Consider the following 19,086-nt stretch of genomic DNA (forward strand, 5'->3'; position numbering starts at 1 on the left):
ATTCCCATTGGTGAAATAGTATCTCTATTAGCAAGTTTAATTGTGACATCAATATCTTCTAACTCAATAGGTGCAATGTCATGCATAATTTCGTTGTATAAGTCAATAGGTATTGCACTAGCACTAGCACCCATATCACATAAGCCATGATAACAATGATCTCCTACTTTAACAGAAATAACAGGCATGCCTACCACAGGTCTAGGTTTATCTGTATCACGGGGTTTAGCAATTCTAGCAGTTTCATTACAGAAGTAAATAACATGCCCATCTATATTATCAGACAAGAGATCTTTAACAATAGCAATATTAGGTTCAATTTTAACTTGCTCAGGAGGTGTATATGTTTTGATATTGCTTTTACGAACCACAGTTGAAGCTTTAGCATGATCCTTTATTCTAACAGGGAAAGGTGGTTTCTCAACATAAGAAGTAGGAACAATAGGGTCATTATAAGTGATAGTCTTTTCTTCAACTTTAATAGGTGCAGCTACTTTTACTTCTATGGGAGGATGATATTTAAACCACTTCTCCTTAGGGAGATCAACATAAGTAGCAAAAGATTCACAGAAAGAAGCTACTATCTCAGAATCAAGTCCATATTTAGTGCTAAACTTACGGAAAATATCGGTATCCATAAAAGATTTAACACAATCAAACTTAGGTGTCATACCTGACTCCTTACCATTGTCGAGGTCCCAATCTTCAGAGTTGCGTTTAATTCTATCCAATAAATCCCATCTAAATCCAATAGTCTTCACCATAAAAGAGCCAGCACAAGAAGTATCAAGCATGATGCGATTGTTTTCAGAAAGCCGAGCATAAAAATTTTGAATAATCATTTCTCTTGAGAGCTCATGATTGGGGCATGAATATAACATTGATTTAAGCCTCCCCCAAGCTTGAGGGATGCTTTCTCCTTCGCGAGGCCAAAAATTATATATATATAATTGCAATCACGATGAACAAGATGCATAGGATAAAACTTCTGATGAAATTCCAATTTTAATCGTTTGTAATTCCAAGACCTCATATCATCACATAGCCTATACCATGTCGATGCATCTCCCCTCAAAGATAAGGGGAAGACCTTCTTCTTAACAACATCTCCGGGTACACCTGCAAGCTTAAATAATCCACAAACTTCATCCACATATATTAGATGTTCATCAGGATGTTTTGTTCCATCTCCTAAAAAGGGATTAGCTAGCAGTTTTTCTATTATACCCGAAGGAACTTCAAAGCAAGTATTTTCATTTTCATTTTCAGGAGGTTCAGTAGGTTGAGGAGCAACTCTTTGCTCTACTGGTTGGGGTGAAGATACCCCAAACAAGCCCCTCTGAGGATTACTTTCCATAGTAACAAGTGATAGTAAATTTCAGCACACTATATAAATTTTTCCTTACCAAATTCCACCTACCACAGGCGCTTCACTCCCCGGCAATGGCGCCAGAAAAGAGTCTTGATGACCCACAAGTATAGGGGATCTATCGTAGTCCTTTCGATAAGTAAGAGTGTCGAACCCAACGAGGAGCAGAAGGAAATGATAAACGGTTTTCAGCAAGGTATTCTCTGCAAGTACTAAAATAAGTGGTAACAGATAGTTTTGTGATAAGATAATTTGTAACGAGCAACAAGTAACAAAAGTAAATAAAGTGCAGCAAGGTGGCCCAATCCCTTTTGTAGCAAAGGACGAGCCTGGACAAACTCTTATATAAGGAAAAGCGCTCCCGAGGACACGTGGGAATATCGTCAAGCTAGTTTTCATCACGTTCATATGATTCGCATTCAGTACTTTGATAATTTGACATGTGGGTGGACCGGTGCTTGGGTGATTTTCTTAGTTGAACAAGCATCCCACTTATGATTAACCTCTATTGCAAGCATCCGCAACTACAACAAAAGTATTAAGGTAAACCTAACCGTAGCATGAAACATATGGATCCAAATCAGCCCCTTACAAAGCAACGCATAAACTAGGGTTTAAGCTTCTGTCACTCTAGCAACCCATCATCTACTTATTACGTCCCAATGCCTTCCTCTAGGCCCAAATAATGGTGAAGTGTTATGTAGTTGACGTTCACATAACACCACTAGAGGCTAGACAACATACATCTCATCAAAATATCGAACGAATACCAAATTCACATGACTACTAATAGCAAGACTTCTCTCTTGTCCTCAGGAACAAAAGTAACTACTCACAAAGCATAAACATGTTCATAATCAGAGGGGTATTAATATTCATAAAGAATCTGAACATATGATCTTCCACCAATTAAACCAACTAGCATCAACTACAAGGAGTAATTAATACTACTAGCAACCTACTAGTACCAATCCCGGACTTGGAGACAAGAATTGGATACAAGAGATGAACTCGGGTTTTGAGATGAGATGGTGTTGATGAAGATGTTGATGGAGATTGCCCTCTCCCGATGAGAGGAGCGTTGGTGATGACGATGGCGATGATTTCAGGACTTTTGGAGTTGTGCAGAATAGGTCTCTAATATTTGCTCCTTTTCTAGCCTAGAATTCCAGCTGCCGGCATTCTCCCTCCTTATGTAAACCTTGTAAAATAAGAGAGAATAGCCATAAGTATTGTGACATAATGTGAAATAACAGCCCATAATGCAATAAATATCAATATGAAAGCGTGATGCAAAATGGACGTATCAGGCTCTCCCTCAGGGGTAGGTGTAGGGTGAAGCATCGGGGCTACAGGAGTAGTGAGAAGTGAAACCCACTCAGCAGGGGCACTGAGAGGATTCACGGTCACGGCGCCCGAGCTACTCGGAGGAGTAACCGGTGAAACATGGGAACTAGAACTGGCTGGAATGTATGGTGTAAATCCCAGTGAGGATGGAGTAGTGGCAGATCTAGTAGAGACTAAAGCAGAGCACAAAGTAGTACGGGCACGAGTCAGCACTCGAGCCAGCTCATGGATCATAAGATAGCTAGCGGTGATATAACGAGCAAGATGTCTAGCAACACTATCGGACTCCGGATTAACGATAGGGAAACGGACACGACCATTATCGTGCAGAGAAGGATAGTAGTAGAAACCTGGGTGGTTCTGCATTCAGACCTCGTTGTAACGAAGCTCGACAAGGACCTTAAATGCAGCAAACTGGATAGCCTGAGAAGCGGTAGAAGCATAACCGCTCTGAGAGGTACGAGTGTAAGTGCTGGAATCGGAACTGGTGCGTAGAGTGACCACTACGTGATACTCATACACTGAGTCAGCTAGACGCTCCCGGTACACATGATAAACTGGATCGTCACCAAGGGGGTACAGCCGACGCCACATGTTATGAAGGAGATGTGGCGACGTGAACGGCATTAGCTGCAACAGGCACGGATACGGCACCGGAGCCATCTACACTCACAACCATTAGTAGGTTTGCATAAAATAAAACTAGTGTATGCAATGCAACAACCAGCTACCAATGCTACCGGCACTCAACTTAAACTCGTATCTACCGTCCAGTTAACACATCGTAGTCTAGCGTGGCCTACAGTCAGCACGGCTCTGATACCAAGCGTTGTGGCACCCCGGCTCAGAGCAACCGGTTTACCATGCATTGCCAGCCCAGAGACCATGTCTTCTAGAAACACACAACATCTTGGTACAGAAAACAACCGCTTTATTGATGCTAGCGGATCAAAGTTTATATTACAATAGGTAGCGAGGCCAAGCGGCACACACGGTGCGGCTAAACAATATGTACATTATTTAGTGAACATAAGGGCCTGGATCATAACAACTACGCGGCAGTGGAACAACGTCGTAGCGGAACTCCATAGCACAGGGACATAGATGTGGACACGATCTAGACTCGGACAGTGCTCCTTTCCAACAAGGCTTTCCTGAAATCTGGCATGACATGCTAGGTCAGTACATTGAATGTACTTGCAAGATCACAACAGACATAAACATAATGACAAACAATATCATGATAATTAACCAATTATTAATAATGCAACAATATAACCAACAAGCTGTGATCATGCTCTTGTGAGAAAAATCCCTTGGACTGACTTACCAATGGTGATCACTCTTGGATCTCAAACGTGCCAACCTCACAATCTTAACTGTGAATATCTTGTGATCTTTCCAGCGATCACAACCACGACCCATATTTGGTATAAAGCGATGATCTTTCCAGCGATCACAACCACGACCAACACTTGGTCTTAACCAACCCGATGACCTTCCTGCCATCATCAACAGTGCAGAGTTCATAACTTAGTGTGCAAGATTTATTAAATGTTGACCCATGGTGTGACCTACTTTTGAGCGTGTCTGTAACCGTGGACTCGGCTATCGATAGATTAATACACTCTGCAGAGGTAGCGCACTGTACCCACACCATGGAACCCATGGCCTCGCACTCCCATTCGGGTGGACCAATGGCATTCTGACGAAACCCTTCCATTGCCATGACCTTCTCCCGGCCACTCCGACTCACTCCCCACTGGGCTAGTCCTGGGTGGCCCCGTGTCTACCAAAGACACAACGACCACCGTCATGGCCAAAACATAAAATGTCCCACACGGGGACACGGTACCAAAAATCTCAACAACGGGCACACAAGGTTATGTCTGCTTACCGGGACAGGGTACCGCATGCCCATAACCTTTCCTCGTTGGAGGCACTGGCCAGAGGCATGACAACAGACTGAATAAAGGCCTTCCCATAAAGGAAAATGTGGTTGCACTAGGAAAAACTCAATTCAGTGGCACCATGACCCGGTCAACGATATATTCAAGTTGAGTTATTATCAGGTTCAACTTAATGTGAAAATAACCGGTGTCATAATATGCCATGAAATGCAACACTAACATATGCATCACATATCAAGAGAAATGACTGAGTCAACTATCTCCACACCAAGCATAAACATCAATAAATCATGACACTTCTCTGGTTAGGATTAAACCTTACTTTAAATAGAATCTTTTCTAGCAAATTTATCATTTTTCTCATGCAAGAAAATAACTCCATATAATTACTTATATCCATAACTATATTACTCTTTCATAACAAAATTTAATTCTAGTTTCTTTACCAACTTAGTTAGCTTTAAACTTTCTGTAAATCAAGCATATAAACTTAAACAAGCAACTAACAGAATATAAATAACATAATAGTGATCTAAATGCATGGATTAAATCATTCATTCAAGTAGGAAAATCACAAATATTGTAATGGCACCATCAAAATGTTGTTGTGGCCTGCCTTATTGCAGATGAGGTTCACAAGCCTCCTGGTGATCCTCAAGAAGCCTCACCCTCTGAAAATAATTATAAACACAAAAAGAACACATCAAGAACCCTTCTGAAATTCACCAGAAAATCTAGACAGTAGGGAAAAATCCCATTTTTGGTGAGCTTCTAGATTTCTTTACAAATAACACAATGAAAAAAGAATCAATTCATTTTGGCTTATGGTTAAAGAGTTTTGGCTGTTTGAAGCTCGCTGAAAAAATATGAAATTTGAATTTAATTAAAAGCAGACTGGGGGGTGACGTCCAAGGCGTAAAGCCTCGGGGCGCCACCACTCGTACCGCTTCGCGCGCGTACTGAGTGGCTGACTAGAGGGCCCCGCTAGTCAGGTGAGGGGGAGAGGGGGAAAGAAACAGAGGATGGCACGGCTTCGCCGGAGCACACGTCAGCGACGAGAGCTTCTTGGACAAAACGATAGGGAGGGATCGAGAGAGGAGACGGAGGCGCACCTATCCGTATCCATAGAGTAGCTAGGGGTGGTCGAATGGCGTTGGAATCAATCTCTCTAGCGGAGGCAGAGAGCGGAGGTCGCCGGAGACGAAGACGACGATGAACAGAGGCGACTCCAGGAGCTCCAACCAGGCGGAACAACACCACCGGAGAGCGGCGGAGGCCCTGGAAGGGTTGCCCTGGCCTGGCAGGGGCCGGATCTATGAAGACGGCCCGAGGGGATCGCCGGGAAGCTCGAGCTCAGGGACAGCGGCCCGCGGCCTGCCCGGCCAGGCTATAGCTATCTATGAGGTTGTGGAGTGTGTGGGAGTCGTGGATGGTGCTCGAGGAGGCTGGGGAGGGCTCCATTTATAGCCGAGCGTCGAGGGGGGTTCGGGCTCCGTCGGTGGACACCTGGACATGGCGCCCGGCGACGAACGACGTCAGTGAGAGGGGGAGAAGGCGACGCAGCTCATGCGGGGACTGTGGGCGAACGGGGACGAGCACTGGGGCACTGGGGTGACGACAAGCATAGTGCGCACGGACCACGCATGTGCTCGCTGCGGCGAGCTCCAGCGTCGGCGAGTGCCAGGAGGGAGTTAAGATAGCTTGGAAGAAGAATGTGGCGAGGTTTGGCAAGGCTAGGCGGTGGGGGAAGCGAGCATGCGAGCAACAGACGCTCGGGCGTGACCCAGAGTGCGTCGGCACGTAGGTTGGCATCATGTACACACGTGGTCACCGCGTGAACTCTGCCCTCAGGCCGACCTAAGTCCAAATTTCATGTCTGGCTTGTTGTTCATGGTAGTTTTGAAGATTACCACGCTTTGGTTTGGACCCAGACGCAGTAGGATACATTTCAACCGCCTAGTAAGTTTCTGATCAGTAACTTTGAGAGCTTACTGTGGTCAAACGGCTGGGAGTTGAGGGCTGGGCTTTGGAGGCTAGCAATCATCTACTAAGGTGATGAAGCACAAGAAAAATCATCCACAATGGAGCCAGTAAAATAGTAGTTGTTGTAGAAACCACCATTTCTGTCCAAAATAGAAAATATTTTCTGTAGCAAAAATATTCCAAAAAGTTATGCAATATTTTTGCTCAGGAAGGTGCCCTATAGTTCAAAGAATATTTGTGAACTTTCTCAGATTTTTGTGGGCAAGAAAAATTGGGGTTGCTTTGGAGGACATTGAGCTGACCAGGGTTTAAGAGAGGGAAATGAATATTTTTCATTTAAGAAAAATATTCCAATTATTATTTTGAGGTGAACTAGAGTCGGAATAATGGTTAGAGAGGGAAATGGGACACTTGGGTGAAATCCAAGGGGTACCCAAGTGTTTAAGTCCATATGAAAATATTCAAAACTCCAAATTTCAAATTCAAACCAACTAAAAATCAGGCAAAGAAAAGAGGGCAAAAACCAGGCTGTCACACAATGCCAATCACCTCATGATCATGGACTGATATGTCTCCAACGTATCTATAATTTTTTATTGTTCCATGCTATTATATTATCTGTTTTGGATATTTAATGGGCTTTAATATGCACTTTTATATTATTTTTTGGACTAACCTATTAACCAAAGGCCCAGTGCAAATTGTTGTTTTTTTATGCCTATTTCAGTGTTTCGCAGAAAAGGAATATCAAACGGAACGAAATCTTCGCGAGGATCTTTCTTGGAACAAACGAAACCCAGGAGACTTGGAGTACAAGTTTGGAAGTCCACGAAGCTTCCACGAGGCAGGGGCGCGCCTAGGGGGTAGACGTGCCCCCGCCCTCGTGGGCCCCACGGAGCTCCACCGGCGTACTTCTTTCACCTATATATACCCATGTACCCTAAAAACATCCAAGGGAGCCACGAAACCACTTTTCCACTGCCGCAACGTTCTGTACCCATGAGATCCCATCTTGGGGCCTTTTCCGGCGATCTTCCGGAGGGGGATTCAATCACGGAAGGCTTATACATCAACACCATAGCCTCTCCGATGATGTGTGAGTAGTTTACCATAGACCTTTGGGTCCATAGTTATTAGCTAGATGGCTTCTTCTCTCTCTTTGGTTCTCAATACAAAGTTCTCCTCGATGTTCTTGGATATCTATTCGATGTAATACTCTTTTGTGGTGTGTTTGCCGAGATCCGATGAATTGTGGGTTTATGAATTTGATTATCTATGAATATTATTTGGTTCTTCTCTAAATTCTTATATGCATGATTTTATATCTTTGCAAGTCTCTTCGAATTATCGGTTTAGTTTGGCCTACTAGATTGATCTTACTTGCAATGGGAGAAGCACTTAGCTTTGGGTTCAATCTTGCGGTGTCCTTTCCCAGTGACAGCAGGGGCATCAAGGCACGTATTGTATTGCCATGAGGATAAAAAGATGGGGTTTATATCATATTGCTTGAGTTTATCCCCCTACATCATGTCATCCTGCCTAATGCGTTACTGATCTGTTCTTATGAACTTAATACTCTAGATGCATGTTGGATAGCGGTCGATGTGTGGAGTAATAGTAGTAGATGCAGAATCATTTCGGTCTACTTGACACGGACGTGATTCCTATATTCATGATCATTTCCTTAGATATCATCATAACTATGCGCTTTTCTATCAATTGCTCGGCACTAATTTGTTCACCCACCGTAATATATGCTATCATGAGAGAAGCCACTAGTGAAACCTTGCTACCTCTTGAGCACTGCGTTGGATTTCCCGAAGAGGAGAGGATGATGCAGCAAAGTAGCGTAAGTATTTCCCTCAGTGTTTGAGAACCAAGGTATCAATCCAGTAGGAGGCTACGCGTGATTCCCTCGTACCTACACAAAAACAATAGCTCAACGCAACCAACGCGCTTAGGGGTTGTCAATCCCTTCACGGTCACTTACAAAAGTGAGATCTGATAGAGATGATAAATAATATTTTTGGTATAGAGATGCAAAGTAAAAAGTAAAAGGCAAATTAAAAAAGCAAAGCAATAATAAAGTAATGGAGATTGATATGATGAGAAAGAGACCCAGGGGCCATAGGTTTCACTAGTGGCTTCTCTCAAGAGCATAAGTATTCTACGGTGGGTGAACAAATTACTGTTGAGCAATTGACAGAATTGAGCATAGTTATGAGAATATCTGGGTATGATCACGTATATAGGCATCACGTCTGAGACAAGTAGACCGACTCCTGCCTGCATCTACTACTATTACTCCACTCATCGACCGCTATCCAGCATGCATCTAGAGTATTAAGTTAAAAACAGAGTAACGCCTTAAGCAAGATGACATGATGTAGAGGGATAGTTTCATGCAATATGATAAAAAAACCATCTTGTTATCCTCGATGGCAACAATACAATATGTGCCTTGCTGCCCCTTCTATCACTGGGAAAGGACACCGCAAGATCGAACCCGAAGCTAAGCACTTCTCCCATGGCAAGAAAAACCAATCTAGTAGGCCAAACCAAACTGATAATTCAAAGAGACTTGCAAAGATAACCAATCATACATAAAAGAATTTGGAGAAGATTCAAATATTATTCATAGATAGACTGGATCATAAACCCACAATTCATCGGTCTCAACAAACACACCGCAAAAAGAAGATTACATCGAATAGATCTCCACGAGAGAGGGGGAGAACATTGTATTGAGATCCAAAAAGAGAGAAGAAGCCATCTAGCTACTAACTATGGACCCGTAGGTCTAAAGTAAACTACTCACACTTCATCGGAGAGGCTTGGATGATGATGTAGAAGCCCTCCATGATCGATGCCCCCTCCGGCGGAGCTCCGGAACAGGCCCCAAGATGGGATCTCGCGGATACAGAAAGTTGCGGCAGTGGAATTAGGTTTTTGGCTCCGTATCTGATCGTTTGGGGTATATGGGAGGAAGAAGTACGTCGGTGGAGCTCCGAGGGGCCCACGAGGCAGGGGGCGCGCCCTAGGGGGTTCTTGATTGTTTGTGCAGGTACTAGGCGACTTGCGTGTAGTCTCCTACTGGATTGATACCTTGGTTCTCAAAAACTGAGGGAAATACTTACGCTACTTTGCTGCATCACCCTTTCCTCTTCAAGGGAAAACCAACGCATGCTCAAGAGGTAGCAAGAAGGATTTTTGGCGCCGTTGCCAGGGAGATCTACGCTTAAGTCAAGACATACCAAGTACCCATCACAAACTCTTCTCCCTCGCATTACATCATTTGCCATTCGCCTCTCGTTTTCCTCTACCCCACTTCACCTTTGCCATTTTATTTGCCCTTTTTCGTTCGCCTCTTTTCGCTTGCTTTTTGTTTGCTTGTGTGTTGGATTGATTGTTTGTCACGATGGCTCAAGATAATACTAAATTATGTGACTTTTCCAATACCAACAACAATGATTTTATTAGCACTTCGATTGCTCCTATTAGTGATGCTGAATCTTGTGAAATTAATGCTGCTTTGTTGAATCTTGTCATGAAAAATCAATTTTCCGGCCTTCCTAGTGAAGATGTCGCTACCCATCTAAACAACTTTGTTGATTTGTGCGATATGCAAAACAAGAAAGATGTGGATAATGATACTGCTAAATTAAAGCTATTTCCGTTTTCACTTAGAGATCGTGCTAAAACTTGGTTTTCTTATTTGTCTAAAAATAGTATTGATTCATGGAATAAGTGCAAAGATGCTTTTATCTCTAAGTATTTTCCTCCCACTAAGATCATCTTTCTTAGAAACGATATTATGAATTTTAAGCAACTTGATCATGAGCATGTTGCACAAGCTTGGGAGAGGATGAAATTAATGATACGTAATTGCCCTACACATGGTTTAAATTTATGGATGATTGTACAGAATTTTTATGCTAAATTGAATTTTGCTTCTAGAAATCTTTTAGATTCAGCCGCAGGAGGCACTTTTATGGAAATCACTTTAGAAGAAGCTACTAAACTCCTAGACAATATTATGGTTAATTATTCTCAATGGCACATCGAAAGATTCAGTAGTAAAAAAAGTTCATGCTATTGAAGAGATTAATATTTTGAGTGGAAAGATGGATGAATTTATGAAATTGTTTGCTAATAAGAGTGTTTCTTTTGATCCCAATGATATGCCTTTGTCCACTTTAATTGAGAATAATAATGAATCTATGGATGTGAAAAAACAGTTAATAGAATAAACCGAAAATCAAAAAAAGAAGAGAAATGTAAAACAAAAAAACAAAAAAATACCGAACAGAAAAAACCCGGTCCAGGAACCTTCTAGGAGTTTCCCAAAACAGTAGAAAACTGGCTAGAAACCTCTAGAAGGTTCCCAAAACCGGGAACGGTTAAACGCCTAAACATGCCGGCCCAATTCTAACAACTGATCGATCTCCTATGTGAAACATCAACATTTTGAGGCAAAGTGCGTCGGATAGGGAATTCCGAATTAAAGTCCCTGCATATGAGCACGTTGGTCGCTATGTGGCAGAAATTTTCCAATACCCTCACAAAAAACAAAAATTTTGATTTTTTTTCTGTTTCGGTATCTGTTCGGACTTCGGTTTGTCGTTTTTTAATGCCCACCCCTAGCTCCATGGAGGAAAAAAGTTTGCGCAATTGAAAAAGTTCATCGATTTGAAAAAAAAATGAAATCAAAATAAATTCATCGATTGGAAAAAAGTTCATGAATTTGACAAAAAATTCACAAACTAAATACTTTTTTCACTAGAGGCCATCCGACAGGGCCGGTCCATTGTCACGGGTGGAAACAGTCAAACAGGGGAAAATAAACTAACAATTTTAAGTACTTGTTTAAATTATGATTTTAAATACTTTTTTTCCTTCAAACCTATCATGGGCATGCCCACCTACCTAAAAAGTTGAGTTCATTTCACGAATGTCCAAAAAACCACAATGTTCAACAAAGGGTGTTCCGCTAGGTCAGAAGGCTCCATTTGAGAGCAAGTTTTTTTGGATTCTGTCAAATGACCCCAATTTTTTTATGAGCTTATATGACCAATTAAAGACACCATGTAAAATTGTCTTGTTTTTTTGAAAAAAAAATCATTTTCTGGAGTTTTCTCGGTCAAAAGAGGCTGATAAATGGCCCGACGTGTCATAACTTACATACGGTGTTGGAAATCATCAAATCCGGCATGAATGCCTACCATTGGCATGTCCACCTTCTTACAAAAGTTGGGGTCATTTGAAGAATGTCCAAAACTAGATCATGTTCAAGAATGCCAGAAGGGTCCATTTGAAAGCATGTTGTTTTTTGCCATCTGTCAAATGATCCAAATTTTTTTCACCAGTTCCTATGATCAATTCGACGCATCATGCCAAGTTGTTCGAGTTTTCGATAATTCTTGCATTTTTGGAGTTTTCTCATGAAAAATGGCCGATAAATGGGCCGACGTGACGCAACTTGCATATAGTGTCGGAATTCGTTCAGATCTGGCATTGATGCCTCATATGTCCATGTCAGACTGCCACCAGAAGTTGAGCACATTTATCCATAGCCCAAAAACCCCACCAGTTCATAGGAATGTGATAGACTAGGCCAGACGGGTGCATCCGTGAGCATGTAATTTTTTCTAATTTGATTGGTTCTGTTATTTGCAATTTCCATCATTATCAATCGATATGAACATTTTCTTATATCCTAACCATTTCTCAAAATTTGTCAACAATTTTGTAATTTCAAATTGCGTATGAATTTTTACAAATTTGAACGCTTTTTGAAATTGTTAATATATTTCCAAAAATTGATGTTGAACACAAATTGCAAACAACATACCTTTTTAAAAGAATTATCAACTTTTTTGAAATGCAAACATTTCTTAAGTTTGTGATTTTTCTTTTGGAAAATACGCACATTTTTTGAAATTCCGGAGCATTTTGCAAATACGCTGGGATTTTCTCGTGTGAGGTAGAACCAGACTCTCTTAATGTGATTGAATTTTCCACTGGCCAATCAAGATGGCGTGTTGCGGCTTCAGCAGTTTTTGCGGAGTGTGTTGATGTTTCAGCGTTAATTGGGAAGGCCAAATTTAAGCATTAATTTTGTTCTGCAAATCAAGCGGCACATGTGCTAGGAAATTTTAGTTATTGTAATAAGACATCGCTTTCCTGGGGGCTGTCTCGTCTCTAAGATCTTAGACGATGTAATGTTGTTTTAATTTTAATAAACTAGCCATGAAAGTCTTCCCTAAAAAACTCTGAAATGAACATCAATACTGTATATAATTATTAGAGAAGATTTTGCAAAAGTTTACGTGTATTGCATAAATCATCAGCAGAATCCACGCTAAAGCACTTTCTTAAGAGAAAACCTAGATATCAGGTGAAACTGAATCGCTAATACGTATCAGCCTATTCTCCGCGCCAAATCATTTGCTGATGACAACCCTCTGAATGATGTAGCATATCTGCATATGTTATTGGCCATAGCATACTGTTATAGTCTGAACTAAGCTTTGAGTATTCACCTGGTTTAACTGAAAGTGAACCAGACAAACACTTGAGGCAAATTCAAAAGTGTCAGAAAAGAACCAAAGATCAACGAATATAAAGTGACACTGATCTACTGTATGTATGTATGTATGTATGTATGTATGTATGTATTGCCACATTTGGCCACACCATTACGAGTATCATCACAAGAATCATCTCTACTCAAGGCAGCATCTTTGTCAAAAGTCAAAACAGAGCAAGCAGAAATGGCTACCAGAGTTCACAAGACATTCTCACTCTCACAGTAATGCCGTACACTCATCGGAGCAACGAGATATGAGCTAGCCGAGCCCTGGCGGTGGCGGGCCGCCGCGGTGGCAAGACCTGCACATCCTGTTGCGGGTGCGGATGAGGTGGCCGCAAGCCTGGCAGATCGGGCCCGAATCGACGGATGAGCTGGAGCTGGAGCTGGAAGAAGGCCTAATGGCCGCAGCCCGGTACTGCTGCTCACTGGCAGGCACTGCCCCCCGAGGCGCGTAGCCGCCGGCTTGCGCGTGCTGCTGAGGCACGTCGTCGGCGACGAAGAGACGGCTGTAGCAAACCTCGCAAAAGGGCGCCGAGCAATAAACCCGCGTGGCGGGCGCTGGGCAAAGACGGCACCATCGAGCACATGGTCCCCATGTGTGCGGGCCGACGGCAACCTGTGCCGGCGCTGCAGAAGAAGGCTGGCGGAGGCGGTGGTCGAGCTGGGGCTGGTGCTGGTGACCAATGGCGATGTCCTGACCCTGAGTCGCACCGCCGTAGCTGGGAACTGGACGCGGAGGCACGTAGCGGATCTCCGGGTGCTGCGGAAGCACGTTGCTGGCGCAAGACATCGCCGAAGAAGGCTGCTCACCAATGCCAAGATCCAACAAGAAATCAATGAGTTCATCGCTGCAGGACAAGCCCAAATAACGAATGCATGGAAAATAATGCATAGCAAATTACCCCGTCGGAGCCGGAGTGGCCGAGCGGCTGCCCTGTTCCTGTCTGCCTGGGGCCGGCGATCTGGCTCTGGGTCAGGCCGGAGAGCGAACCATTGCCGGTCGGCGCGTGGTACCGGTACGGGAAGGGCGCACTCCCAACGGCTGCAACAGAAACCAAGAAATCGAACTCCGACGTCAATGAAGAAGCAAGAACCGCAGGGATCAGAAAGAATTTGACACTTTTCTTGGGAGGGAACTCACCTGGATTGCCCAGCGGCGGCCGGAGCATCCCCTGAGATGGCGGCTGGGAGAATCCCCTGTACCCTGACCCGCCCCCGGCCCCGCGAGCAGCTGCAAGAAACGAAGGTACGGGATGTCACAATCCAAGAAACGCAAGAACGAACGACGCGCTCGGTCGTATGCTTTGATTTCTTGGGCACCCACCTCCATCGAACTGGGAAGAGCCGCCGGCGTAGCCGTAGCCTGAAGTCACCTCCAACAGGAACGCCATGTCCGGCGAAATCCCAGCAATGCCGTCGCCGGCTGCATTCGCCGCCGGCCCTGTATTGTTCGCCGATGTACCGGGCAGGTCGCTGCCGGATGTAGGATCCCTCCGCGCAGCCGGGTGCCTTGTCCCGGTAAGGTTGTCGTCGGCCTTCCGCTTGCCCACCATCTCGCCTCGGTCGAACAGCTTCGCAAGAACGCCCAGGTGAATAGGAGAGGGAGGGAGCGGAAGGAAGGAAGCTACGAGATACAATGGGAGGGGAGGGGAGGAAGGAAGGCGAGGGAGGGTATATAGACGACGGACAGAGCCTCTCCCGCTGTAACCGATTTCAAGAAGCATAGAGATTCAGTTGGTTGATTTGGGAGGGAAGAAGACAGGAAGAGGAACGAGCCTAAATAATGGGCCTAATGGATTCCGGATAGCCCAGCCTGTGGCCCAAATAAGTCGGTTAGCTTTCCAAAGTTTCTGCAAATTTGAACTCATCCTGTCAAAAAAAACAGGACTTCTCAAAAAAATTAAAGGCAGAATGCCAATGATTTGCTTTGAAAATATTCATTTTGTTTGGAGCATGATTTTCCCATGCTAGTGTTGTTACATAATAAACATGTCGGGCATCCTTGATAAACTTCATCTAGTACGGAAGGAGAAAAACTCAAAACAATGATGTCAATACATCATCTCCTTAATGATGAAGTCATTTCAAACCTTTTGCCAGTCAAAGATAACATAGTAATCTAGGGTTGTTTTGGAGAGAACTAGATCCATGTTCGGTTAAATCTAAAAATTCTCGAGGACTACTTTTGTGACAAAAATAACTTGACTAGTTAAATTTACACCAATCAAGCTTGTAGAAGAGGAAACAAACTATTATTTGCATAGTAGTCCAGTACCGAAGAAATCATCTAGAATATAACTTATTCAATAAAAAGTTAAATGGAAAGTCGCTATTTATTTCATAAGATAAGGTCTATGCAGGCTCTTTTTACTAATTTATGATCAATTGCAAGATCAACATATATAAATACTATCTTGTATATGCCAGTACAATCCAGGTAAAGGAGAAGGAAAAAGAAGATAAAGAAAGCAACAGGTTTTTTTACGGGGTAAAGAAAGCAACAGCTAGCTTTTTTTAGTAACAAAAAGCAACAACTAGCTTGACCATAAACTTATACACATGGTAATGATATTGTCCAAATAATGTTGATATGATATTTTTAATATTTAATACTTTAATTTTATTAATGTGCTTTTATATTGAATTTATGCATATCATTTTATTGCTCTCCACCTCTTAATTGTTTTCCTGTTAATAGTGTGGTTTCTCAAGTTTCCTATTGATTAAATCCTTTCTTCTATTCCCCAATATTTCTTAATTATCCATGCTTACTATTTACTCATTGTTGCTTTTTTCTTCTTCCCAAATTTGGACTCAAGGGCCTTTTATCCTCCACATGGACATTGTGTCGGCAAATACTTTGACACTTAGATGTCTGTTTGTGCATATAGTTGCGATGCAGCTTGTAAACCTAAATGAGATATCTGAACCGTCCGCTTAATGCAACATTGAACCCTCCCACACAAGATTTCTTACTTTATATGAAACATTATTGCAACATTTTTCTTGTGTTATGTAAAAAGTCATGGAAAACAATATTGTAACATCTCAAACCAACTTGCAAGTAATTATGACTTACTGTTTAGAGAATGCAAACACTCACAACACGAGGATTTTTCCCGTGGTTTGGATAGTTGGTGTTATCATACGTTCATGTTGAGGGAGGCTTAAAAACAAAAGGTTTTAGGACTCACTTTACTACAAATCCAAATAGCACTGACCCCTCGTCATTGACCAGCTAGTGACCACGAGTTAGTGGTGAGTGAAGGAAATATGCCCTAGAGGCAATAATAAAGTTATTATTTATTTCCTTATATCATGATAAAAGTTTATTATTCATGCTAGAATTGTATTAACCGGAAACATAATACATGTGTGAATATATAGACAAACATAGTGTCACTAGTATGCCTCTACTTGACTAGCTCATTAATCAAAGATGGTTATGTTTCCTAACCATGGACAAAGAGTTGTTATTTGATTAACGGGATCACATCATTAGTTGAATGATCTGATTGACATGACCCATTTCATTAGCTTAGCACCCGATCGTTTAGTATGTTGCTATTGCTTTCTTTATGACTTATACATGTTCCTATGACTATGAGATTATGCAACTCCCGTTTGCCAGAGGAACACTTTGTGTGCTACCAAACGTCACAACGTAACTGGGTGATTATAAAGGAGCTCTACAGGTGTCTCCAAAGGTATATGTTGGGTTGGCGTATTTCGAGATTAGGATTTGTCACTCCGATTGTCGGAGAGGTATCTCTGGGCCCTCTCGGTAATGCACATCACTTAAGCCTTGCAAGCATTGCGACTAATGAGTTAGTTGCGGGATGATGTATTACAGAACGAGTAAAGAGACTTGCCGGTAACGAGATTGAACTAGGTATAGGATACCGACGATCGAATCTCGGGCAAGTAACATACCGATGACAAAGGGAACAACGTATGTTGTTATGCGGTTTGACCGATAAAGATCTTCATAGAAAATGTAGGAGCCAATATGGGCATCCAGATCCCGCTATTGGTTATTGACCGGAGACGTGTCTTGGTCATGTCTACATTGTTCTCGAACCCGTAGGGTTCGCACGCTTAAGGTTACGATGACAGTTATATTATGAGTTTATGCTTTTGATGTACCGAAGGTTGTTCGGAGTCCCGGATGTGATCACGGACATGACGAGGAGTCTCGAAATGGTCGAGACATAAAGATTGATATATTGGAAGCCTATGTTTGGATATCGGAAGTGTTCCGGGTGAAATCGGGATTTTACCGGATTACCGGGAGGTTACCGGAACCCCCCGGGAGCTATATGGGCCTTTATGGGCCTTAGTGGAAGAAGAGGAGAGGCAGCCAGGGCTGGGCAGCGCGCCCCTCCCCCCTAGTCCTAATAGGACAAGGAGAGAGGGGGCCGGCGCCCTCCTCCTGTTGGGTTTCGTAGTAATTTCAAAAATTTCCTACGCACACGCAAGATCATGTGATGCATAGCAACGAGGGGGAGAGTATTGTCTACGTACCCAACGCAGACCGACTGCGGAAGCGATGACACGACGTAGAGGAAGTAGTCGTACGTCTTCACGATCCAACCGATCAAGCACCGAAACTACGGCACCTCCGAGTTCGAGCACACGTTCAGCTCGATGACGATCCCCGGACTCCGATCCAGCAAAGTGTCGGGGAAGAGTTCTGTCAGCACGACGGCGTGATGACGATCTTGATGAACTACAGTAGCAGGGCTTCGCCTAAACTCCGCTACAGTATTATCGAGGAATATGGTGGCAGGGGGCACCGCACACGGCTAAGGAACAGATCACGTGGATCAACTTGTGTCTTCTAGGGGTGCCCCCTGCCTCCGTATATAAAGGATGGAGGAGGAGGAGGCCGGCCAAGGCTAGGCGCGGCCAGGATGTGGAGTCCTACTAGGACTCCAAGTCCTAGTAGGAGTCCACCAAGAGGGGAGGAAGGGAGAAGGAAGTGGAGGAGTAGGAAAGGTGGCCGGCCCCCTTTTCCCTAGTCCAATTCGGACTAGAGGGGAGGGGGGGCGCAGCAGGCCTTTTCTCCTCTTCCCACTAAAGCCCATCAAGGCCCAATACTTCTCCCAGCGGATTCCCGTAACTCTCCGGTACTCCGAAAAATACCCGAATCACTCGGAACCTTTCCGAAGTCCGAATATAGTCGTCCAATATATCGATCTTTACGTCTCGACCATTTCGAGACTCCTCGTCATGTCCCCGATCTCATCCGGGACTCTGAACTCCTTCGGTACATCAAAACTCACAAACTCATAATATAACTGTCATCGAAACCTTAAGCGTGCGGACCCTACGGGTTCGAGAACAATGTAGACATGACCGAGACACGTCTCTGGTCAATAACCAATAGCGGGACCTGGATGCCCATATTGGCTCCTACATATTCTACGAAGATCTTTATCGGTCAGACCGCATAACAACATACGTTGTTCCCTTTGTCATCGGTATGTTACTTGCCCGAGATTCGATCGTCGGTATCCAATACCTAGTTCAATCTCGTTACCGGCAAGTCTCTTTACTCGTTCCGTAATACATCATCTCACAACTAACATATTAGTTGTAATGCTTGCAAGGCTTATGTGATGTGTATTACCGAGAGGGCCCAGAGATACCTCTCCGACAATCGGAGTGACAAATCCTAATCTCGAAATACGCCAACCCAACATCTACCTTTGGAGACACCTGTAATGCTCCTTTATAATCACCCAGTTACATTGTGACGTTTGGTAGCACCCAAAGTGTTCCTCCGGCAAACGGGAGTTGCATAATCTCATAGTCATAGGAACATGTATAAGTCATGAAGAAAGCAATAGCAACATACTAAATGATCGGGTGCTAAGCTAATG

At 43.4% G+C, this 19,086-nt stretch overlaps 1 protein-coding gene across 1 annotated transcript; it reads right to left on the bottom strand.

The window, feature by feature from the left end:
• Positions 1-13,288: 13,288 nt before the first annotated feature.
• LOC123108096 (uncharacterized) lies at positions 13,289-14,977 on the bottom strand. The gene is made up of 4 exons (XM_044529950.1): positions 14,526-14,977; positions 14,343-14,432; positions 14,104-14,243; positions 13,289-14,003 (listed from the first exon to the last, which is right to left on the bottom strand). Exons 1-4 carry the CDS (start codon positions 14,923-14,925, stop codon positions 13,458-13,460), a joined length of 1,176 nt encoding a protein of 391 aa, XP_044385885.1. The 5' UTR covers positions 14,926-14,977; the 3' UTR covers positions 13,289-13,457.
• Between the last annotated feature and the right edge of the window lie 4,109 nt (positions 14,978-19,086).

Source organism: Triticum aestivum, chromosome 5A, assembly GCF_018294505.1.
Source record: "Triticum aestivum cultivar Chinese Spring chromosome 5A, IWGSC CS RefSeq v2.1, whole genome shotgun sequence".
NCBI lineage: Eukaryota > Viridiplantae > Streptophyta > Magnoliopsida > Poales > Poaceae > Triticum > Triticum aestivum.

Bases quoted from the DNA above. Each gene is read 5' to 3' on its own strand.
- LOC123108096 (XM_044529950.1), bottom strand. From the start codon at position 14,925: ATGCTTCTTGAAATCGGTTACAGCGGGAGAGGCTCTGTCCGTCGTCTA. The intron at 14,433-14,525 runs GTGGGTGCCCAA...CGTTTCTTGCAG, and splicing joins CTCTTCCCAGTTCGATGGAG to CTGCTCGCGGGGCCGGGGGC. The intron at 14,004-14,103 runs GTAATTTGCTAT...ATTGGTGAGCAG, and splicing joins GCCACTCCGGCTCCGACGGG to CCTTCTTCGGCGATGTCTTG.